The sequence below is a fragment of the Notothenia rossii genome, assembly GCF_949606895.1.
Source record: "Notothenia rossii genome assembly, chromosome: 6".
Classification (NCBI taxonomy): Eukaryota; Metazoa; Chordata; class Actinopteri; order Perciformes; family Nototheniidae; genus Notothenia; species Notothenia rossii.
The window spans coordinates 76,915,516-76,939,909 of record NC_136909.1 but is presented as its reverse complement, the minus strand read 5'-3'; the positions used below and the strand labels follow the sequence as shown (position 1 = coordinate 76,939,909).

At 39.3% G+C, this 24,394-nt stretch overlaps 2 protein-coding genes across 3 annotated transcripts; one reads left to right on the top strand and one right to left on the bottom strand.

Moving 5' to 3' along the window:
• Window positions 1-561: 561 nt before the first annotated feature.
• Window positions 562-5,374, top strand: LOC307042656 (indoleamine 2,3-dioxygenase 2-like). The gene is made up of 10 exons (XM_079686642.1): window positions 562-672; window positions 1,465-1,560; window positions 2,130-2,249; window positions 2,845-2,963; window positions 3,147-3,161; window positions 3,296-3,395; window positions 3,554-3,671; window positions 3,786-3,837; window positions 4,111-4,259; window positions 4,416-5,374. The coding sequence occupies exons 1-10, from the start codon at window positions 583-585 to the stop codon at window positions 4,784-4,786; spliced, it is 1,230 nt and encodes a 409-aa protein (XP_079542768.1). The 5' UTR covers window positions 562-582; the 3' UTR covers window positions 4,787-5,374.
• Window positions 5,375-6,766: 1,392 nt separating this feature from the next.
• insyn2ab (inhibitory synaptic factor 2Ab) lies at window positions 6,767-23,635 on the bottom strand (the record flags this gene model as incomplete). 2 transcript variants are annotated; one of them, XR_013809032.1, is made up of 4 exons in its annotated part: window positions 6,767-8,032; window positions 8,168-8,617; window positions 19,016-19,087; window positions 22,470-23,635. XR_013809032.1 is itself a non-coding variant. In XM_079685891.1 (3 exons), 3 exons carry the CDS (start codon window positions 23,633-23,635, stop codon window positions 8,434-8,436), a joined length of 1,422 nt encoding a protein of 473 aa, XP_079542017.1. In that variant the 3' UTR covers window positions 6,767-8,433. The 2 variants fall into 2 exon arrangements, 1 of the variants encoding a protein (XP_079542017.1); XM_079685891.1 differs by having other exon boundaries at window positions 6,767-8,617.
• Between the last annotated feature and the right edge of the window lie 759 nt (window positions 23,636-24,394).

Here is a 24,394-nt window from a genome sequence, read left to right as displayed (position 1 = left end):
TCTTGTTATGAATACAGTTCTGCATAATCCCATATGTAATCGAAGTTGTGTTTTTTTCAAACTACAAACACAAATGTTAGAGCCTAAATTATTAGAAAGTATAGTGGGCTGAAAAAATTATAAATAAAAAACAAATCCTCAATGAACTTTTCTTGACACAAGAAACACAAGACAGTTGTCCAAAAGGTTAATTCGCTGTGGAGAATCAACATTAAATGTTTATTTTTTTGTAATAATTCAAACTCAAATATAATCACTATTATTGCAATAAGGCGTATAGCATAAAGTGCCAGTATACTCTTATTTCATATATTATATTGCAGCAGATTTTGTTTCAGTTTCTTTCATCAAAAACTGAAGAAATGGGAAGATGTCCTTTGTATTGCACTGGGGAATGTTATCTATTCTCTTTGAACTCCTTCCTAAAAGAAATGGGATTGGCTCTTTACTGTTGTGATTGTGCAAGAAGAGGAGGTGACAAGTTCCCCAAACCAGGTTATATACCCTATTGATATCAGTGTGTCACATGTGTAATTCACTTCTCTAAGCAAAACTCCCTCAGTAGAGTACAGGGCAGATCATATGGAGACCAACAGCAGAGAAGCACTTCAAGAAGACTATGATGCATTTGATATCTCTGATGAGCTTGGATTCATCCTAGAAGAGCCACTGGTATGTTCAGTTGTTCTCTTATTTCTTCTCACAAAGGATATCTGAAACAAGGATGCAATATGTTATGAAAAAACAAAACTAGACTGGATATTCTCTATTTGCTTACCACTGAGGACTATTTCCTCTTATCCATCTATTGCCTTTGTTAAAGTATTTTGTGTACAGCACAACTATTCCCTCTGGTCTGGGACTCATAATGTTTGTTTCTACTGTAAGTAAGATTATAAGGGATAATTGATCTGGAGAAGGTCTGTCTCTTCTTAAGCCAACCATGACCAATATTTGTTTTACCAGTATAATGGCTAATTTGGATATACTTGCTTAACTCACTTCTTCTTATCTAAGGATATACCAGGAATAAATAGTATATAATCAAAAGATCAGTCGACAGTCTAGAGAATTGTAAACGTTGCAAAACGTACATATCAGTCAGTATGGATGTTCATTCTGTGTGACTGGCGAAGCCACACTATAGTATTCAACATACTTATTAGTGCAAATGTTGTTCAACAGTATTCCACTATTGTTCACCAACACACTTATTCGGTTTCTGTAGCTAAAAGCAGCTATTAGGCCATTCCATGTTTGCTGCTTGGTTATTTTTTTTTTCAGTTTTCTACTGGCTCCTGTTTAAATTGCTTTCTCTGTCTGATTGAAAGCACCAGGCATTCCCTGACATGCAGTTCAGAAATACAAGAGCTGATGATGTTACTGATTACACTCTACATGAAAATCCCCATTGCAAAGAAACATTTTAAAACATCAAGTCATTTTATTGTTATTATCCTTCAGAATCACCTTCCAGATCACTATCAGGTGTGGTTGGACCTGGCAAATAATCTCACACATCTGATAAAGTCACGTAAACTACGGGATCTGGTTCACAAGGTGAGAATTGGCAAAGCCTTTTTAATGCAACTCCGCAGTAAAACCATTCATGTAAATGTGAAACCTACAGTTTCATTTGTGAACTCTCTTCACTGTTAAAGATGGGGTAGGTAATTTTGGAGAAACCGGCTCGAGTGCGCTAAAATTTGAAAATACACCACCGGAAAAAATCTGCCACTTCCTTACAGAGCCCCTCCTCCAACACACACGAACGCGCACATGACCAATGAGGGCATGAGATAAGTTTGTGCACAGATGGAAGGCTGACAGGCAGACCTGCCTGTCAGCCTTCCATTTATAAAAAAAAATAACTGGATGGCCTACCTGTTATTTTTGCCGAGTCGAGTAAAATGATTGGTCGTGCTTTTTACAGTACTACGGCTTCCACAGATGACATTTTTTTAATGGATTTTTTGTCAAAGCACTTAAGATATTCATTGCTATTGGGATGTTAAGAGCATTCCATGGAATATAACAAAAAGTGTATCTCGAGCCGGTTTCTCAAACGTACCTACCCCACCTTTGATGAAAACGGAAGTAAAGAAACAGACAATGTGATCACAATCCAGATGCCGGTGTTGAGTCCCAATCTCCTGAGCAACCATCGAGAGCTCAGGCTGGCTCACCTAGCGCTGGGATTTATCAGCATGGGATATGTATGGCAGGAAGGACAACAATCACCTGCTCAGGTAAAACACTAAATTGCAAAGGAATCAGGGATGGTTCAGAGAAGATGCACTCAATCCCTGACATCAACATGCTAACAAGCTAATGTTAGGATAGTAGAATGTTGTGCCCACCATCTACATTAAGCTTGTTTGTATGTTATGATTAATCAGTATTGAACCAAAAGTGTGGCTAATGGGAATGTCATTCGTTTAGCAGGTATTTGGTTTTAAGGCAAATTCATTTTAACAATTGTGATGGGGCTATATGGTCAGGTTAATCTCATTAGAAAACATAATCCGTAATCAGGAGTTTCTGTTCTAAATATTGGTCTAATCCATTGAGTAGTTGCCAAGAGTACAAGTTCAAGCTTTTACCAAGAAGTGGCATGAAAGGAAATGTCAGGGGACTATTCAAAGTCACTAGGATTCATCCACTTGGCACCAAAATATCATGGCATCCATCCTTTTGTTAAGATGTTTCAGCCTGGTTCAAAGTGGTTTACTGACCAACAGCCATTGCCTTCGCTATCTAAATACCCTTGGCATGGCTCAAAACTTTTACAATCTCACTAAGACATCACCAGATTGGGACTTTACTATTATTCTTGTTTGACAGATTCTTCCTAAAGCCCTGGCTTTGCCTTATTGGCTGGTATCTGATAGGCTCGGCCTTCCTGCCATCCTGACTTATGCAGATTCAGTTTTATGCAACTGGAAATTAAGGGATCCCACAGGGTGAGTATTTCTGTTTTATTGCCCTATTTAATGACTTGACTTCATGTCGCTATTCCACAGACACTATTTTATTATAATAGTAACATTAAAATAAAACTGTACATATCTAATTTTCAATCACTCAAAGAGAAAAATAGCGAGGTATTTCTCTAACCACTGAATGCGCTTCCCTTTTCATTTTAGGGATATGGAAATTGGGTGAGTAGAAGGAAAACAGAAGTCACTATCACATTGTTTCAAATTGCTGAAGTACAATTTGACCATGATTTTGGTGGTTTGGTACTCGTGATGTTCACGTCATAATATTTTCTAAACATCCTTTTCAAAAACAGGAACTTGGATTTGATATTTTCCTTTCCTGGCGGGGAGAGTTGCAGGGGATTTTTTATTGTATCTTTGTTGGTCGAGATGGCTGCAAGTTCAGGCATTACGGTTAGTTCTGACTGCTATAACACTTCCTCTTTTTTGTTAACTCTTTCAGAACCTCGGCCCAATGACGTCTGTCCATGTGTCCCCTTGTTTTTTAAGATACCATCTAATTCCTGTGTGTTTTTCACTTGTAGCTAATTGTTTTTAAAAACTCTAACCAGGGAGCTCTGGAGGTGATGCACGCCATGAAAATCTCTGACCTCAGCAGCCTACAGAGAGGTCTCGTGAAAGTGACTCAGTCTTTGAAGAAGATGAAGGAAACTTTCAAACTTATGCACAGTAAATTTGAATTAACATAGAGCAATCTCAATTGAACCAATTAGCATGCTGTGCCTGTGATGAAGTTAGAGAAATTCAAGGTTATTACAATAAATGGAATTGTGCTCTTTTCAGATCATGTGGATCCAACTGCGTTTCATGGAACATTGAGAATTTTTGTCTCAGGGTGAGTTTAAGGTCCGTGACAATATGCTGCATGCTGAAGTTATTCATGTTCTCAACATTTATTTAATCTGGTGCTGATAAAATGATGAAATTCCCTTCTGCAGCAGAAGGGAATTTCAGAAGTTGCAAAAGTTGCAGATGTTCTGCTTCTACCCTCCTTTTGTACTTTTCTCTCTTGCTGCACTATATCTTTAACTGAATAAGGTGAAATGGTATTGTGTTCTTCTTATTTGCACAAAAAGGATGTTTATGTAAGTGGTTTGACCTGTTTAAGGTGGCGAGACAACCCCATGCTTCCAAGGGGGCTGTTGTATGAAGGTGTGAGCAACGAGCCAATTTTGTTATCAGGCGGAAGTGCAGCCCAGAGTTCAGCCCTTCAGTGCTATGATGCGTTGCTCTGCATCCATCATGAGGATGAGACAGGTAAAGATGCATTTCCCTCAACCTTTGACCCATCTGATGCTTCTCATGAATAAATCTCGCTGTTTGTGCAGTCAGTTGATTGCTCCGACAGAAAGTGTTTCCAGGAAAGGTTCTAAGTCTCTTTTTCTGTCCTCATCATTGATTCGGTCTATCTAGGAGCCTTCCTGACACGCATGAGGGAGTACATGCCTCCCGCCCACCGTCGGCTGATTGAGACTCTGTCTGTCTGTCCATCTCTGCGAGACTTCATCCTGTCCCACCGAAGCTCCGATCTCTGCCAGGCCTTCAACTCCTGTATCTCAGCGCTAGTAGATTTAAGGAACTACCACCTCAAGACTGTGGCCAAGTACGTTATTTTGCCCGGTTCTCAGGCCATGGGCTGCCCGCTGAGAGGTGTTGGCACCGCGCTGAGAACCACAGGGACCGGTGGATCCAGCTTCATGGTCTTCCTCAAGAGCACTCGTAATGCCACTCAAAAAGCATTGATCCAAGAGAGGCCATCTGCGTCAAGAGAAACTGAAATATGATTTACACTATAGTATTAATTATAATATGCACATTATCCAACACCTTTTTATACACAACGCTCTTGTTGTTCTATTTATATATGGAATAAAAGTACATGCTGTTTTTTTTACCTCCAGTGGTTTATCTTTGCGATGTGGATGTGTACTCCAGGGTGTCAGTGCACTGTGACATCACTATTGGGTGTGGCCTAAACAGACTCCATTATTGCCATATTTCGTAGGCCACTTCTGCCATGCAGGTTTAAACAAAAAACCTCTAAAACATCATGAAATACAAATATGGTAAACCAAAATGATGCTTAATCACAATTGACAGAATGTAGATTTTTTTTATCCCATGCTACAGCTTCTTATGTATTCTTGGCTTCCATATAATATAGTCCTCGATATTAATGAATAAACTTCACTGTACTTGACATCATATTTCATATGATCATGTAATATCCTTGTTAAAACTTTTACAGACAATGCTACAAAGTGGACCTACATCTAGGGATGGATTACATTTATTCTTTTTATCTGTTTTTGTTAAATAATGTATAATTTTCAGAACCTCGAATCTGTACACCCTTGAATCTTCATACTATTTTTCAGAGAAATGATTTGAATGTTGAAATAATGTAATAATAAATAAACATTTTCTTATCAGTTTCTTTGACAATGCTCAATCATGTTTTACCCATTTTAAAACTATTATCATATGGAACTACATAGGAAAATAGAAAATAGGTAATCCCACATGCTTGAGATTAAGAGGCAGATGGCAGAGGAAGGAGAGAAATGTAGAGAGAACAAAAGGCTGTGGTATAGAGGAAGAAAGTGCTGTAGGAATGATGGAGGACACTGGTAAAATAAAAGCTAAAGAGAATCAGCTGAGGAGAATGAAAGAGACAGACACTGTACGGTGGATCAGGGGGTGAGAGGAATGGATGTGGGATCAGGTCACTCAGATTGATGGTCTGGAACCCGTCTCGCCTCCTGGTCTTGACTCTTCTTGCGATTGAGCACTAATCACATTAGAAGGGAGAAGAAGGAGCTCAACCACAATACAGCTGCTGAGCCCTGGTCATGGTCCAACTCTGCCTCACTATAGCACAAAAGATGTCAAATGTGGACTGTCAGACAGCGGCTGAATGCAGCTTTGGCACACCTATTCCTGGTGTAGTTGTCTGCAGTCACAAAGAGTTTCTGGCTCCGGTCTTTTTCTCATTTTGAATTCACATTTCAAAATTGACCCTCAATGATACTGTTGATGTTAAGTGATATAATACGTTTACAAGATGGGTAGTGCTTTGGCTAATGGTTTGAATAAATTAAACTGTGATTCTGTCATATATTATGTTGTCACATCGCATAACTTTGGCATACGGACAGCTCTCCAGTAAATACTACGATACCCATGAGCCTCAGCTGCTGTTGCTATAGGGAAGAATCCAAGAGGTGCAAATCAGCGCGTTGAAGAATTCAAAATGCCCTTTGATCATACTGTAGTTCTTAACAAAGGGCAGCGCCATAGCCTCTAAACCAAACCAACATGAAAACAAACACTAAAATTGGTCAGGCGTTAATGGCAGATTTTTTTTTCATTTATTGCACATCAAATTATGTTTAAACTGAAGTGATGAATGTTTTGAGTCCAAGCTACCTTTTCTCCTGATCCTCCATACAAGCTTGAATTATTTTATTTTTTAACACTGCTGTTAATCTTTTTGTACTGATGAGTCAAGGAGGAGAGTTCATGCCAATACAAATGTAGAAGTGCTTCAAATGTGAGTCACGTAACATTGATTATGAAAAAATGAATGAAAAGGACTTGATCTCCCAAAATAGCTCCTCACTTAGTAACTCTATTGCCTTTAGCTGTCATAGACATAGGAGCACACTGATGCACTTTCAGTTGAAAATGTTTTAATCGAGATGTAGAAACAGTAGAAAAATGCATATTATTTCACATAATAACTAAATTGCACTTTCTCAAGGTACAGATCTTTGCATGGAAATTGGTGACCTGAATGCTGCAATCTACTGCGTGGTCTATCGATGGGAGGCCAGTATGAGTCTTCCTGACATTTTTCCGACATTAAACAGTACCAGCATCTACATAAGAGCTGCTGTTATAAAATCACTTTAAGACTTCAGTAAATACCTGCTTTGTTCGGTACCATTGCTACATCATCAGTGTTTTTTTTTGTACTTTACCAAAGCTGGTGGCTACATGTCTTTTCTGCTGTAAGATTGCTACCATACTCCATTAGCACTGTATAGCCCTTCTACTCTTGCAAGTTCAGTGCGCAGTTGTTTGTGTGGGTTGTTAGACAGATGTTTTGTGTTTTGTAATGGTGTTCTGCAAATTAAAAAAGAAAAAAAACGTTCTATTTCACAAGATGGAATGGCAAAATAAATTATTTTTACAAAACACACTTCAAGTGTAAGCCAACTGGGCATGAAACAAATTGCTCAGAAGTAGATTCGGTTCAAGACGTCACATCAGAGCTTTACTGTGACCCAATGAATGACTGATAGGCAAGGCAAACTCTTAGCAGACTTATATAGATATGTCAAAATAGCCTTTACTTTTTGTTTGAAATTCAAGAATAAACTCCAAAAAACCCAGACACTTTCTCAGATATAATAGAAAATATTCTGCCTTGGAATTAGTCAAAACATTATATATGTATATATGTATATATATATAAAATGTGACCTAACCCAAGATATTTTTTTCAACAGTTTGACCTGCTTCAAGAGCAGGCACTCATACATTTTAAAATGTCACAATACTTTGCTAAAAACAAGCAGATATTCTAAAATAGATTCTGATCATTATGTGTCAGTGTAGCCAGCAGAAAAGGACGGGATGACTGAGGCAAAGTTGGCTGGCTAGTTGTTTAGTTGCACAGTGAGCTAAATGGAGAGAAAGAAAGAAAGGCAGAGAAAGATAAAGGGACATAGATTGAAAGAGAGGGAGGAAACAGGGGTTATTAACAAATGCAGGCAGACATTCAGTTGGACAGACAAACTGAGCAAGAGAAAAGGAGGAAGAGGAGAGAAGAGACAGGGTAATAAGAACAGCGCTGACACACTGCCATGTACTGAACGGTATTTCAGTCTTTGACGCATTTTCTTCTCAATAGTCAAATGTTTGTGCTTTGCCGTAGGTGGGGCTGATGTCCATTCAAAAGGTTATAGCTTCACTTAAAAAAGGCCCTCCACATGGCGCCTCCTCTTGTGGCCAAGCAATATGCTCTAAAGGAATAAGATCAAAAGTGCATTGCATTGGAGAAGGCAATAAAAAGTTGCGTATTTAAAGTGAGAGGTGCAGTATTGAAATAACATCCAACTTTACACAGCTAAGAAACATATATGTATCCCAAAGCTCACCTAGTTGTTTGCAGGTGTGTGTCCATCCTCTTCAGCGAACAAGCCAGGAATAGGTTTGGCAGACCTTAAATTGTTATTTGTCTCTGCTGTCCCCTTGCTGACATAATGTGCAGTCTCAAATTAGATCCCCAAATGAATTGGTTTCTGTCCTTATGCATCCTCATGTGTTGATTATTCCCTCTGAATATTCCCTCATCCCTTTAGAGAACAACAGGGGTATTAATGTGCCCAACAAAAAGGCTGTTTCCAAAGCCTCCATGTATTATTCAAAGGAACCAAAGTTTCCAACGAGAATGCTTTTTGGACTCTGTCTTGGACTTGCGCTTGGGGGTGGATGTGAACACTTCATTGGAGTAAGGCAGAGCGGGGCATTGTTGGCTATCCAGAGGGTAAAGTCTCTTAATCAGGGGCTGTATTTTATCCTCCTGCAGCTTAAAGTCCAGCTCCACACTGTAACACAAGCAAAACAGGGAGAATTTTAGTACATATGTGTACATTATTCAGTTTAACATTGAACTTTAAATGTGAGGATTTCATGGTGTATATATCTTGATTGCCAGTAAAAAGTTGTCAAAGTAGGCGATTTATCTTTTTGGTAGTGTTAACACTCACGAGTCAATTCTTTTAATACTGGTAATCCACTGATGTCCAGATGGAGGCTGGGAGGGAGGCAAACAGTTCAAATGCACTGACAGACAACCTGGCAGCACACATGTCTTGCGGCACAGATCTACATTTCACAGACTCCTCCGAGTAATAGAGTTCCTTTGCATCCTCCTGGTATCTTTCATGCATGCAGTCAAAGGGCTTTTCCCGCACAGATTATATTTGTATTAAAAAAAAGCCAAAAAGTGGGTTGCTCCTGACATCAGAAGTTCACATCCGCAAATGTAATCCCAGGCTGGTCATTGTATGATTTTGTTCCGCCACCTTAGTTGAACTCTCTCCCCGATTAAATCTCTCAGGCCTGGGAGAAATGTGAGGCTTAATCCTTTCCAAATGAAACCATTGAGAGGCCAAGCAGATCCTGATTAACTGCCTGTGTTCAAGCTAGGGATAAATGCATTATTATACACCATCTCCTTTCACTTTATTACTATTGATTTGTAGTGCTCTGTTAATGTATTTATTCCTGGGGTATGCAATAAATATTTGAGAGCATCCGAATGCTACTAAAAGAGAATGAATGATCTGCGTTGTGCATGCAACAGTGACACTCATCCTCACCTCAAAAATCAAATGTTGCTTTTTGGCATTTTTATTCATCCTCTCTTTTCCTTTCCTTTTTTTTTTTTAATATTAACCATTACTCAGGGCATTGCTTTTAAGAAGCACAGTGAATACTACTGCTTACAGCTTATTCTTGTCATTCAAAGTCTGGAGGATTAAAGGTGGAAGGGAGAACTGAAGCTGCCGAAAGAGATGACATCTGACATGTCAAGGTCAAGCATGAAGTCCTCTTCTTGTCTGCAGGCACACAAGTACACGTTAAAGTACTAAGCTTTGTATGATAGGGTGAGGGCTTTGATGGGCAGTGTAATTAGTTAGCTCAAGGATATGCTGTACTCAAAGTGACAAAATGAATCCTGGGAACTGTCCTCACCCTTAAGATAAGTGTCGGTTAACAAGAGAGCTCCAACAAAGCCTTCAGGGGAGACACTGGATGGAGCACTGCATAGATGTTTGGAAGGCTTTGACTTTTAATGAATCAAAGTCAGGATCAAATGTACAAGAGCCTGCGTGGGTTTGTGAATTTATATTGTAAATATGTTTAGTTGCACCACAACAAAACCTGTTTTTGCAAACTGCTTCCTTTCTTTTTCTTATGTACGGTTTCCTTTTCATACTTCTATTCAAATCCAACACTTGAATCCTTGACAATGAGAAGGTCTTCGTCCTGACAACATTTCTGTTTCTTGCAGTATGTGATGCAACCGTTTTACAACTTTGACTTATACATATTATCCATTGGTTAATTTAAAAGAGTCTATTTCCACCTGGGTGAAAATAGCTACACCACAAAGAGCATTGTTGACTACATCACCCGGGTGTAAATAGCATTGTTTACTATAGTCACCCGGGTTTAAATAGCATTGTTGTCTATAGTCACCTGGGTGTAAATAGCATTGTTGACTACAGTCATCCGGGTGTAAATAGCATTGTTGTCTATAGTTACCCGGGTGTAAATAGCATTGTTTACTATAGTCACCCGGGTTTAAATAGCATTGTTTTCTATAGTCACCTGGGTGTAAATAGCATTGTTGACTATAGTTACCCGGGTGTAAATAGCTTTGTTGACTATAGTCACCGGGTGTAAATAGCCTTGTTGACTATATCACCAGGGTGTAAATAGCATTGTTGACTATAGTTACCCGGGTGTAAATAGCATTGTTGTCTATAGTCACCTGGGTGTAAATAGCATTGTTGACTACAGTCATCCGGGTGTAAATAGCATTGTTGTCTATAGTTACCCGGGTGTAAATAGCATTGTTTACTATAGTCACCCGGGTTTAAATAGCATTGTTTTCTATAGTCACCTGGGTGTAAATAGCATTGTTGACTATAGTTACCCGGGTGTAAATAGCTTTGTTGACTATAGTCACCGGGTGTAAATAGCCTTGTTGACTATATCACCAGGGTGTAAATAGCATTGTTGACTTTAGTTACCCGGGTGTAAATAGCTTTGTTGACTATAGTCACCCGGGTGTAAATAGCATTGTTGACTATATCACCAGGGTGTAAATAGCATTGTTGTCTATAGTTACCCGGGTGTAAATAGCTTTGTTGACTATAGTCACCCGGGTGTAAATAGCATTGTTGACTATATCACCAGGGTGTAAATAGCATTGCTGACTATAATCACCCGAGTGTAAATATAATTTTTGACTATAGTCACCCGGGTGTAAATAGCATTGTTGACTATAATCACTCGGGTGTAAATAGCATTGTTGACGATAGTCACCGGGTGTAAATAGCATTGTTGACTACAGACACCCGGGTGTAAATAGCATTTTTGACTATAGACACCCGGGTGTAAATAGCATTTTTGATTATAGTCACCCGGGTGTAAATAGCATTGTTGACTATAGACACCCGGGTGTAAATAGCATTGTTGACTATAGTCACCGGGTGTAAATAGCATTGTTGACTATAGTCACCCGGGTGTAAATAGCATTTTTGATTATAGTCACCGGGTGTAAATAGCATTGTTTACTATAGTCACCCGGGTGTAAATAGCATTGTTGACTACAGACACCCGGGTGTAAATAGCATTTTTTGATTATAGTCACCCGGGTGTAAATAGCATTGCTGACTATAGTCACCGGGTGTAAATAGCATTGTTGACTATAATCACTCGGGTGTAAATAGCATTGTTGACTATAGTCACCGGGTGTAAATAGCATTGTTGACTATAGTCACCGGGTGTAAATAGCATTGTTGACTATAGTCACCTGGGTGCATTACATGTCACTTGTTAGACGCTTTCATCCAAAGCAACTTACATACATTCAATACTGTGTGCAGTCCCCACAGAATAAGAGTATCTTGCCCAAGGACACAACGATATGCTGACTGCAGTTAGACTCAAACTTGCTCTCCTCGATCCGAAGACCAGCACATGATCCCACTGAGCCACACCACAAATAGCATTGTTCACTAAACTCCCCCGGGTGCAAACAGCATCTGTCATTTAATTTCCTCCAGCTTCATCTCAATTTGTATCTTTTGTTGAAAAATGTGTCTTTGCAACTGTTGTTTAAAGAATGTTGACTTGACAGAAAGCAGACCAGGATAGCCTCAGCAATTATTAAGCAATAAATCACTTGGCATATCACTGCAATTACTATACGCCGAGGACAAATGCCTCGGTGGGAAGCCGGAGGCAGCACTGGTTGATGTGGGTGGCTCTGGGGAGCAGGTGCTGCAGCAAACAAAAGCCCTATATCTAAGATCATCTCTCTACACAAACAGATTGAAGCGGCTGGAGACGGGGGGGATTTTCTTTGGCCTTTAGCAAAGCAGATTAATCATCTCTTTAGCTATGCATTGTGAGTAGCTGTTGCTGATCAGTGGCGAGCCGTTTGTTTGTCTGTGGTCGTGGTGTGCTGAGCACCGTTCAATGATTGTAGCTCCTGGGAGGGATTGTGCTGCTGTGATGAGTCTTTTTAGCAGAGCATACTCTATTCATTCAGCAGTGTATACCTGCACAGCCTCTGTTCTCTCTCCGCTGCTGCCAACCTTTCAGCGTAAAGTCATTTCCCCTCTCTTGATATCCCCTTTGGCCACTCAAAGTTCAAACCCTTCGCTTGACAAGATGAGTGGTTCAGACCCAGTATAGTGTAACATCCTCAGAGCTACATGACAGGGCATAGTAGATTAAATCACTGGAGACTGACAGTTATTTCCTCCAGACAGACAGGCAACAGTTGAAGCAGATACCTCCCACAGGTTATGGAAATCAGATGCTGGGATTCTTCAACAGTCATGTTTCTCTCTTTTCAGCCATCGCTGTTGTCTATTACATAGCTTTCTGCTTCACAGAGGCTCAAAGAAAAACCCGATCTCATTAATGAGAACAAAACAGAATAAGCAATCTTGACAATTGTTCACCAAAACAACCACGGCTCCTCCATCGCAGCGTGGGATACAAGTGCTAATTGGCTCATCATATTGCTTTGCAGTTGCCTTTCCCTGAACTTAATTCTTTTTCAAAGTCATTGTTACTTACAAATTGGAAACAACTACAGAGTGTACTTTGATTCCAGTGCTGGTTCTTATTCAACGCAGCATGATAGGGATAAAATGCTTTAACGCTTTGATCAGATTTTGTTCGTAACACTGGGTTTGTATTCTATGTTGACTCAGTGGTGGGACACACATAATATGCAACGGATGCTCTTAGAAATCTTGTTTGATATACAGAAGTAGATAAAACCTTTTAAAAACCTTCCTCTAGCAATATTGGTTTATCAGTGCATCAGATTTGATCAAAATGTGGTCCAACCAATTATCATTTATTTACATTTTCCAAGTAAGAAGTTAACTTTTTATTGTAAATTCAATGCTAAAAAAATGCTAAATATGATAACTTCCTTACTTACAGTAGATGGTAAAAACAATACTAGCTAATCATCAAAATAAACAAATGAATGTCAACGGAAAAAAACAAATGGAAAAATATACACAAAAGAATTCAACATTTGAAAAGATTGTATGTGGAGGATCATAATTCTCTAATCTTTAAGATATACCAAATTAGAAAGAGTTTTGAGCAGATGGCAAACCCCAGTCGTTAATTGTGTTCATTAAAAGTTAGAAGCATCTGAAAATGGTATCAATCTTAATAAAGATCCACTTATCTTACTACTTGGAAGAAAAAGCCAGTGGGGATCAAGAAGAAGATGTTAGCTTATTTCTAGTAATATGGGTAGCAAACATTTAGCAAATTACAAGCTATTGGTTAAAAGAAAACTGTTATGTTGAAATTGAAGGACTTGTGAAAAACATATTTGAATAAAATCCCATAAAAAGAAGAAAACAACTTAATGTAGTTAAAGACAGATGGGGAATTCACAACATAGCATTCACAACATTCTACTCTAAGAAGATGTTTTTATGTGCTCTGTGAGTAAAGTATACCATACTATTATTTTTAAATGTATTACAAAAAAAAACAAATGTGACAAACAAGCGTTTTGAATTTGCTACCACTTTTTTTTATATCCCTAGCTTGCCTATTTCCCATTGCATTGGCAGCTGAGGCTCATGGGTAACAATATTGTGTCCAGTTCGCCATCCCAAAATATGGGCAAAACATGCATTCTCTGTTATTTTTTGTTAAATGGGTGAAAGGACCCTTTTTGACATACCTTTTCCCCTTATGTGATAGACAGTAGAACTATAGTTATTTCCTTAAATGATCATCCATACAGTCTTTCCATTCCTCCCTTTTACTCGCCATATGCCCTATTTGTTGCAGTGATGTATGAGATGCTGCAGTATATCGAGGGTGGGTGGAGACTGTCGGGGGGGAGCTGAAGTATGGATGAGACCTGCTGATACCTGAGCTCAGCAAATGCTCAAGTCCTGAATTTATCGAACACACTGGAGGTTGTGGACTGCTCTAAAATTAAGGGCTACATCTCAGGGGAATCAACCTCAGTTAGAGTTGCACCATGCAGTTCCAGTCTAACCATTTGAGGCACTAACTTTTCCAAGCCCTATTTCAATTTTCCTAATGTGATTTCTGCTGGCTATTCAGCAGGTTAATCCACTGTGATAATAGACTATTATAATAACAGGGATGCTGGTAATGAGGTGAGGCTATTCTGACATCAAGAGCTGAGATAAACAATAAATACATGCTTTTATTTTTCCTGTGTACAAACATAATTCAATCTTGGAAGGTTTGTGCAGCTGAAGAATAATAAACAGCGCTATTTGCAGAATTTAAGATATTTATGACAACTGCCTTGGCAAAGAAACAGAGCACCATGATGGAGCACTACACTGCTGCCAGCTAAGGCTCTGCTCTACTCCATGACTTAAAACCTAACCGGGTGATCGGAAATAAACAGCGTTTAATGATACAGACCGCAGATGAAATAATAATCTTCCACTTTATTAGTACTCTGCAAAGTGTGCCTTTAATATGATTGTATTACCGTACATGCTTTGGTTTAGTGTCAACAGACTGAGGGGCGCGTCTTTGCCATCAGAAATGGTTGGTAGTTTGTTCTGCCTCACCGACATAGGATAGGAGCAGTCAGGGGAAAAAAGAGAATATCAGCTGTAGGCTTTAGGAGTTTTCTTTGCTCCTCTACGTAGGGGTATTATTGTTTTAGTCCGACACATTATGAGGCTTTTAAATCTATTGAGTTTTCTTCTTAGTTAGAGGAATCCTAAATGCATTCTCTCGCCACAAACAATATTAACCACAATAAGTCCAGTCAAATCATATCCTATGACATTTATCGAAATAGTTATACATATTCTTACATAGCCACTCTGCCTTAACCCCAAGATTGAAACCCTCACTTACTTACAGTAATGATATTAAACCGATAATAATAGGGAATACAAATAGAAACAAACAGACTCACTGCAGTAATGTTTAAAAAAAGAAAAAGTAAGCCAATCAACACAGGATAAGACAGGTTTTTAAAAAAAAGAGTAAATGTGTTCACATCTGCTTTGTCACATCTGTGACATGCAGTATGCATGAATCATGAAAATATGAGGATCTATAAATTACAAAGATTAAAATAATCTGCTGTCAGAGTAATCATACCATTTGTTTGGCATGAATGAGACATTTCTTTTTATAACGCTAAGCATGGCCTTATTTACTTCAACATCTTGAGAAGTGGTATGAACAGCTGGGTGAAGGAGTAGGTTGAAGGTGAACAGCTTTATCCTATTTAAGTGAACTCCATCCGTCTCGAAAACATAATTTAGTCCCACATGTCTTTAAAGATAGGTAAGCAGACAAGACTTGAAGGATTTTTTTGTGAGGTCAGACACCAGGTCCTCAGGAGAGTAGCTATTCTTCCTCCCGACACCTGCCAGTGTCTCTTATAGAAAATCAGATTCAGATCCAATAATATCTTGTTTTGCCCAGAAGTGTCGAGTTTCTCTTATTTCTTCACATTGGACTGATTCAGGTTTAAATCTGTGCTCTCAGTTCGCTGGTGATAGTATCTGTCGTTCTGCAGCCCTCTGTCTGTTATACTGTGGCGTTTTTGGAGAGATATCACAGGAAAGCATTTTGTTTCTATTTTTGACTCTACCTGGAGCAACAACAGACCAAATATCCTGGTTTGTTGCAGCAGGAGAAGAACATCAAATATTGTTTAGTCACGCTCCTTAGGCGAGTCGGCGGCTCATTTGTCAGTTTGGGTGTTAACATCTAGTTAGTGTTCAAACGTGTGAAGACTAGTGTGAGGTGCATTGTAAGGTTACAATTGTTGCTCCAAGTTGTTTTTTTATCCTTAACATAATTAATAAGCTTTGGGTCCTACATTTAAAATGAAAAAAAAGTAATGGTGTAAATGGACCAACAAATATAAGGAATATTACACCAGTTGTCGTCTACAAAAATGTTGCAGCAAACAAAAACAAGGACAAAGTACCATATCAGTCACATTTGATCAGCTCTACACTGGCTCCTAGTAAAGTCCAGAGTCAAATTTAAAACTCAACTATAAAGCACTAAATGGAAAGGCACCATTATACCTAAAGTATATTTTAATCCCCTATTGACTCTCTAGGTCTTTTGGTAACTACCGGAAAACCAGAGCAGGAGTCAGAGCTCCGGAAACAACTACGTGCAACAAATTAAAGAGCTTGTTGAAGAGTTTATTTTTTTAATAAAGCCTATAGGCTACTTATAGAGAGCTGGTTTTAAATGTCCCTATGTGTGTCCTCCTTAGTCCTACACCTTATGATATTTTATTTTATTGTTTTTACTGACTTTTCGTTGTACTTTCTCGTTTTAATCTGTTTTGTGATATTGGGAAATACAAATAAACTTTGATTTGATCTGAAGAAACAAAAATAAAGAATGGTTCGACATGAATTAAGATACCAAAAAAGTGCCTTGCGAGTGAGGAGCAGATGACTGAGATGGGGGGAGGTTAAGTAGACGTGACAGTTATGGAGATGGACGAGGAAATACATTTCATTATAGATGGATTTTAGAGTGCCGGGTGCAACAGAGGAGGTTCCCGTGGACAGCACCTTTTATGAAACCCTGCAGCATCTTTTGGAGTATAAACATTTTTGGGTAAAATATATTTTCTTTGCTTGCTTATTAGCTTCTAGCCCCAACATGTTGGATATGAGGCGTTATCATTTCAGAATCAAAAAAGTCAGATAATACACAAATTGTCATGCTACAAATCTGTGAAGGGCAATCATTCATTACCCCCTGTATCTGATGTGAAATAGCGAGCCTGTTTCAAGGTCATATATAGTGTCAGCTTGAAACAATGCACTTGTCAAGGGAAAACAGAGACGAGGATCCTTGTAGAAAATGCAACATCAAGTTGAAACCTTAAAGAACATTTTTCTTTCTTTGGGAGAAATGTCCATGAGTATGTGTCCAAATTAGTTTATAACTACTATTGTGGAACTCTTGAAAAAATTAAGAATAAAATTAGGTTTTTTCTTTAGAAACAAGTCTTGTTTTTCCTATGAGGCCAAAAAGAGACTAGTGTCTGCAACCTTTCTGTCTGTGCTGGATTATGGAGATGTGGTTTGAATGAATGCATCTTCTCAGTGCCTTCACTCGCTGGACACCGTCTACCACGGTGCACTGAGATTCATCACAAACCTCAGATCCTTGACGCACCACTGCAATCTATACACTCGTGTTGGATGGTCTTCCCTGACCACGCGTAGACTGAAACATTGGCACATCCTTATATATAAGGCTATTCTTGGTGCTCCTCCCCCTTATCTAAGTATGTACATAAATAGAAAATGCACAGGATCCTATCAGCTTCGCTCAGAGAACTTTTTCCTTTTAACTGTACCAAAGGTCCGTACTGAACTTGGGAAAAGGGCGTTCAGTTACGCTGCCCCTCAAGCTTGGAACCTGCTTCAAACTGAGCTGAAACTCAGAGAGCTGGTCTCATTAGAAACACTCAAAGCAACTTTAACTGACCTCGAAGCAGGCCGCTGTGTCTGTAAATGCTTTGGCTAAACTTGGTGTATGACTGTGTTGTGATTGTGTGTTTTTTAATTGTTTGTAACTGTAAAACTGTCTGAAACTGTGCTGTTACCATTCTTGGGCCAGGACTCTCTTGAAAAAGAGATTTTTAATCTCAATGAGACCTATCCTGGTTAAATAAAGTTAAAATAAAAAAATACATAAAATAACAATAACTGTGTTTTAAATATCTGAAATGAATCAATAAGAATCCAAAAGAAACACAATCTCCATTTTGTAGAAACAGAAAGAGAAGCATAAAGCAGAAGTTTGCATGTTAGCATGTATCATATTTAGAAAGAAAGGAAAGTTTACATCAATGATTTTGTGCTTTTTGAGCTACTTTCACTTATGCCCATTCGAAACCCAACCCCAAAGGTCCAACAGTAGAGAGTGAAGTGTCTGGTGAGCATTTTCCAAGCAGCTGTCAGTCTCCTGTTTTAGAGAACAGGGAAACAAGTGGGTCCAGCAGAAGAGGTTTCTGGAGTGAAGTGACAACTAAATTAAGGGTACCGTTTGAGTGGATTCCCGCTTCTGAGCCTTTTTCCAGCTCGTCACACAGAGCACTTACACCACACAAAACTGCGGCTATACTGTGTATTTTGTAATGCATCATTTGTTCTTTAAAAGATAATAGCGTTTTATGGGTTGTAATGAAATGCAAGGTCCTCATATACTGTGCAACAGGGCCCACTGTATTTTCCTACCCTATCTAATTCACTTTCCACTGCTGTGTATGATTACTGATTTATTACAGAGAGGCCATACATTCCCCGGAAACCTTCGCAAATGATAATGGAGGTATTATCTATTTCATCTTCCATTGTAGAAAAATACGCGATGGTGCAGTACAGCACTGCCAGTAGCTGCACATTTAAATATTTTCATAGCCCTGATGCTTATTTTATCCTTTAATACTACACCCAAAAGCTTTTATTTGCATCTATTCAATTGATTAAACCGTCTTGCCTGTGACTGTCAGATCCAGATACTACATATCCTTATGCATTTTCTAAACAGAACACTGCACCAAATACTCCTGGAAGCATCCCTCTTTCACACTGAATCACATAATCAAACAGAAAACATAATTGATTGCAGCATTAATGAAACACTAGCAGTTCAAAAGGGCCCACCTGTAAATGATGCATGCGCTGTTTCGACAAGTGTCACAATTTGCTGTGTCTTGTCCTGTTCGGTAGGTGAGCCTGTAAACAGAGAGATGACAAGATATATGTGATTTAAAGTGACAGGCTTTAGCATTCATATTTCACCACCTTTGGGCATCAGGTATCACACATCATTTGTTCAGCGTGGTTTTTAGACAGTGTTGTTTACTCCTAACATTCGAACATGCAGCAGGGGCTCTGATCTGATCCTGCAGTTCTCTCAGATTTGGTTAATCAAGTGTGTAGACTTAGTGATTTTACATAACAGGATTACTTAGCTTTGCCATGGCATAGTTATCAAATCTGTTCTGTGTCTATTTGCTGTGCAATAGGAAGAAAAATAACAACTAAATGCTGCATGAATCATATGTAATGAGAAATCAATACCTTAACATTGCTTAACTATGCTGTATATCTCTTTTTTACATTTTCCTCCAACTTAATTTGCTTTAGACATAAAACATAAGCGATTAAAAAAAGCAATCAAAAAGACAAATTGCACCTGCTCTGTTCATGGGATAGGTACACAGACCTGAGGGGGCCAGTGTCTTTTAATTTGTTCTGTTCAAAGACCTTCACAAAGGAACAACCTCTGCTATCTCACGACAGAGGTTTATGCATACATATGTCAAACGTGACGTGTTAAATACACAATGCCTTTGGTGTAACACTCCTCGTCTTTCATATCGCCAGTTTTTCATTTATCCTCATTTGAATTTACCATGCAAGTCTGTATCATGTTATGTACACTATAAGTCACTGCATGCAAAGGCAAGCGGCAGTGGTGTAGGATGACATGTGGAGGTGTCACACCGCAACAGTTCACCCTGACATGAGAGGTGACCTCATCGGGGAGAGAGAGAACAGCGCGAGGATCGAGAACGCTGATGGGAGCTCAAGGTCAACAAGTTCATCCATCCTGCCCTGTTCCCAAATGATGTCTCTGAACAGCTGTGTGCAAGGACAGTAACTCAGCGCAGTGACAGGGTCCACTGAGTGCTGCTGCTGCTGCCGGCCGCTCATGTACAGCCTTGTAATTTAAAGAGCTTCTCTCTTATAATCAAAGGGTATTAACCTAAATTCATAATCACTGTGTGTACTCTGCACAAAAACACACTCCCATTATAGGTAAAATGCTCATGACCCAATAAAGAGCTGTGTTCAAAAGCACCCATTGTCACAGAGGAAGGTTTCATAGATACGTAAAAAATAACTGGACCTCTGAGAACGGTCAAAACGGTCAGGTTTTTTTAAGCTGAACGTTTGTTGGCACAGAGTCACTATCTGTGTGGTTTGCCCATGTCAGCTGTCCTGGGATCTGTCCTGCCCTTGGCATTCCACTTTTACTGTCCACACCCCCCACTTTTGTGTCTGCTGCTCTGCCTGCCTGAACACTGCATAGTATTTTGCATTTTGATCGATAACCTGTGAGCAAGAACTCAGCAGGCCACACTGTCTCATGTGGTATGATGTGCTTCAAACATCGGGTTTGTCATTCTACATTAAAGACATGTTATGCATATATAGTATACATAGCAGACACAGCAGACAGTCTTTCTATGATGCAGCATAATGACACATGTTGCTTTATTGCATATGAATAACAGTACTATGGCAATTGTATTCAAACAGCATAAGATACATGCATCACACATGGAAATAATATTGACATATGGACTGTTGTTATCATAAGAAACGAGGTCATGCCACAGAATAATAATCTTCTTTCACGTAGAAAAAATAACAACAACATTGAATATGGAGGGTTATACAATGCATACTCTCTGGTCATGTTTTGTAACTGTATCCTCAATACCTAGAAATCAAGTGTCTGCTAACCACTTCCTGTTTGGTCTGGAAAACCTGATGATAAACAGATGACAAGCACATGCATTGTTCCTGTTTACAAGTCAACGGGGAGTATCTGTTTTATGCAATATTATTTTATTAAAGGAGATGTGAAACAGCTGTCGATCAAATGCTTCATTTTGAGTTCCTGTTGTACTTTTGCAGAACGTTTTCTGTTTCATTTTATTGTCTCATGCGGCACATGAGCGACAGTAAATAAAATCGGCCGAAAAAATGGAGAAGTGGGATATTTTGTAATCATTTGTAATAGTTATTTCCAATGTAAACAGTAAAGTGAAGACAACATTGTGCATACACTCTTGCAGGTCCTATAGGCTGCTTCTGGTCATTGCATACATTTTAAAGAATTGGCTTGAAAATCACTGTACATAACTTATTTATCCCAGGTGAGAACAGGGAGGCTTTTAGTTGGATTACTTTTAAAGTGTATCATTAAAACAGGCTATTTGACTGCCATGCAACAAAAGAAAGAGTATTTGGGAATGCATTGTGTAAGGCAGGCTTTGCATCCTGTAACTGCACCTCTCTAATAACACTTAAGCAACACAACACAGCGAAGGCTCTATAGCAGGCTCAGTTCTGTGGAGATGAAAGGCAAAGCGTTATGAGCCAGCACTAATTGAGCCTTCACAATCAACTTCCACAGAGCCACACTGGGGTGCCTTGTACTTCACTGGATATGGTTAAGGCTTAAATACAATTTGGTTTCTGTTGCTCTGCGTTTTTCTGCGACGGAGTACTTAGCATTGATTCCAATTGCACTGCTGTAGGAGTCTGGCTGTGGGAATGGCTCGAGGACTTTATGAAGCTCGTTACTGCATTTTCTTCTTTACAGGTACGTCTTTAATGAAATATGACACATAAAGAAATAATAGAGAAAGCTTGCCCTTGGGTTAAGATTACACAGGAAGACAGTATTCCTGCATTGTGCTGTTTATTTGAAACGCTACATAAAGACTAGATGGTTGATCATCCACTAGCGCCACCGACAGATAGATTTTAATTGATTTATTCAGAGTTATATATCAACAATAACTTTAGCACATTCTTTATGATTATATTCATAGTTCCAAGAGAATACGTTTGTGGGATCAAATCATGTTTCTATTAGCAGAAGCATCAGGTGGACTTCTCTGGTTTGTTAAGAAAATATGTTAAAAATATTGAATGCACTAATGTACATTTAGGTAAAGACACTAAGTGTTTGCAGAGGACCTTTCCTCAAGCACCATCACAAGGCCAACATATCTGTTTATTCAATTATTTGGTTTGCCTTCAAATACATGCCCAGCATTCTCAGACCTCCTCTGTTCTTGGTTCTGAATAGCAAGTTATAGCATGCTGATATGCTAAACTTGATGGTTAACAATATACCTGCTAAACATCATCATGTTACAATGGTCATTATGAGAGCATGTTATCATGTTGATGTGAGCATTTAGGTCAAAGAACCACTGTGTCCAACACATTGATAGCCCTTCACATCACACTGTGAAACATGCATATGTGTATAAAGTGTGTTTGGTTGCACTGTAAAGCTAAATCTACTCACCCTCCTCTCTGCGCTTCCCCTTTCTCCAGCTCCTGAATGACTCCAAGTAGCACCTTGATGGTCTCTTGGCTGGAGTTGATGAGGCTCTCCATCGCCTGCAGCTGCACTTTGATATCCTTGTCTTCAGATAAGGGCATTATCTGCTGGCTGCTCCGCATGCCTGGGGCTCGTGTGTCTCTTGGAGGAAAGCCCTCGTCCCCCCCAACTGTTTGCTGAAGTTTAGAGGAGGCTGATGCATGCCTGGTCCGACTATGCCCTTGTGACTGCACTGAACATTTGGCACTATGGGGAAGCGTCTGTGACTGCTGTTCGTTTAACTGTGTACCCTTTTTCCGTTTACAGCTCACAGACGGGCTTCCTAAAGACTCCACCTGTGTCAAAGAGTTCCACGCAACAGGGCCCGCGCCCCTCGACTTGTCCTGGGAAAACTCTGAGTAAGCAAGCTGGCGCTTTGAGGAAGTGCCAGCGTCCGTATCTTCTTTGAGTAATCCTTTGTGTTTGGTCCTTGTCCCACAACCCTGGTACTCTGTTTCTCTTTTTGAAGCAGGGCTACCCTGATGGCACTCTTCCGAGAAATGTGAAGAGACAGGACGAGAGGGTCCATCCAGACAGTTGGCACGCAAAAGCAAATCCTCTGTATCACTGCTGTCATCAGTGTGGTGAAGCAAAGCTTTAGTTTGCACCACAATCTTACCCTTGTACTTTGAGGAATCGCCAATGGGTTGTCCATCATCTGCTACTGTCTTTATATCGCTCAAGAAACCATTATTTTGTCCTTTATAATCTTCCACCAAAGCAGTATGTTTGAATGTATGTCCTTTTTTCCTCTCGAAAGGGAAAGTCTTGTATCGCTTATTGAGGTCCGGCGAAGTCTGGACCCCGGTGCTCTTGGTCACGTTTGGAATAGAGCGTCTGGCGGGCATGGTCATATACTTTCTCTGTGTCACTTTGGAGGAAATGGATCTGGAGCGTTTTCCCCGAAACTCATTCTGGGCCTCACAGATATCCCTAAAGCGAACTTGTAAAGCCTTGTTTCTCTTCTTCACCTGTGGCTTGCCTGATTCTGGTCCGGACTGTGCATCAAGGCTTTGTGAAGGGCCTGTATCTGAATCGGAGTCATCTGAGTTTGAAAGAACAATGTAGTTGGCGTCTTCTTTGCTCACCATATTTTCTGAAAGAGGTAAAAGAAAAATATAATCAGTGTTTGTGTGTCCAACCATATTTAGTGGAGGAAATCAGAGAGGATCTAATCCCTTTAGTAAGGTACTGTAAAAACATGTTTCCTCTGAGACCATACATTTAAATCCTGGTAGTAAATTATAATCCTTAAAGACACAATATTTGATACAAATACATGTCCCACAATTCAGAACACATCATTTATTAATATACATGTTGAAATGTGACAAAAGGGAAAACATTTAAAAGCACTCAAGACTGAAGGAAGAAAATCAAAAAGTCAAACTTTCCAAATGTCACTACACTTTGGTGTTTTCTATGACTATATTAAATGCTTTTACTGGCATCCTCTGTGTTGACATATAGAAACAAAGGACTCAATGTAACTAATCTTCAGTATAGGTTTATGATACGTCCACCTCTATTTCCAGCATTTTTTGCAACACGTAACATAAGCTAAAACTGTTTAATTGGACTCTTTTAATTGGATACCCAGCTCATTGGTTACTCCAAAACTTGCAACTGCTAGTTACAGTACGCACTATAGTTTTTCAAAAGCAAGCATGCCTGCCAAAGATTCTGATAATTTGTTTCTGCACACCTTTTTGGAATAACAATTTTGTGTGCTCCTTGCTCGTGTTGACACCTTTCAGAAACTCTATGTGTTGACTTGTGTCAGATGTCAGCCTCATTACACGCATTGAGCTTGAAGCACGTTTTTTCTTTAACTTGGGGCGTTATGCTGT

Coding starts and splice junctions, on each gene's coding strand:
- LOC307042656 (XM_079686642.1), top strand. CDS start 583: ATGGAGACCAACAGCAGAGAAGCACTTCAAGAAGACTATGATGCATTT. Junction 3,396..3,553: donor CTGCAAGTTCAGGCATTACG/GTTAGTTCTGAC, acceptor AACTCTAACCAG/GGAGCTCTGGAGGTGATGCA. Junction 3,672..3,785: donor AACTTTCAAACTTATGCACA/GTAAATTTGAAT, acceptor TGCTCTTTTCAG/ATCATGTGGATCCAACTGCG.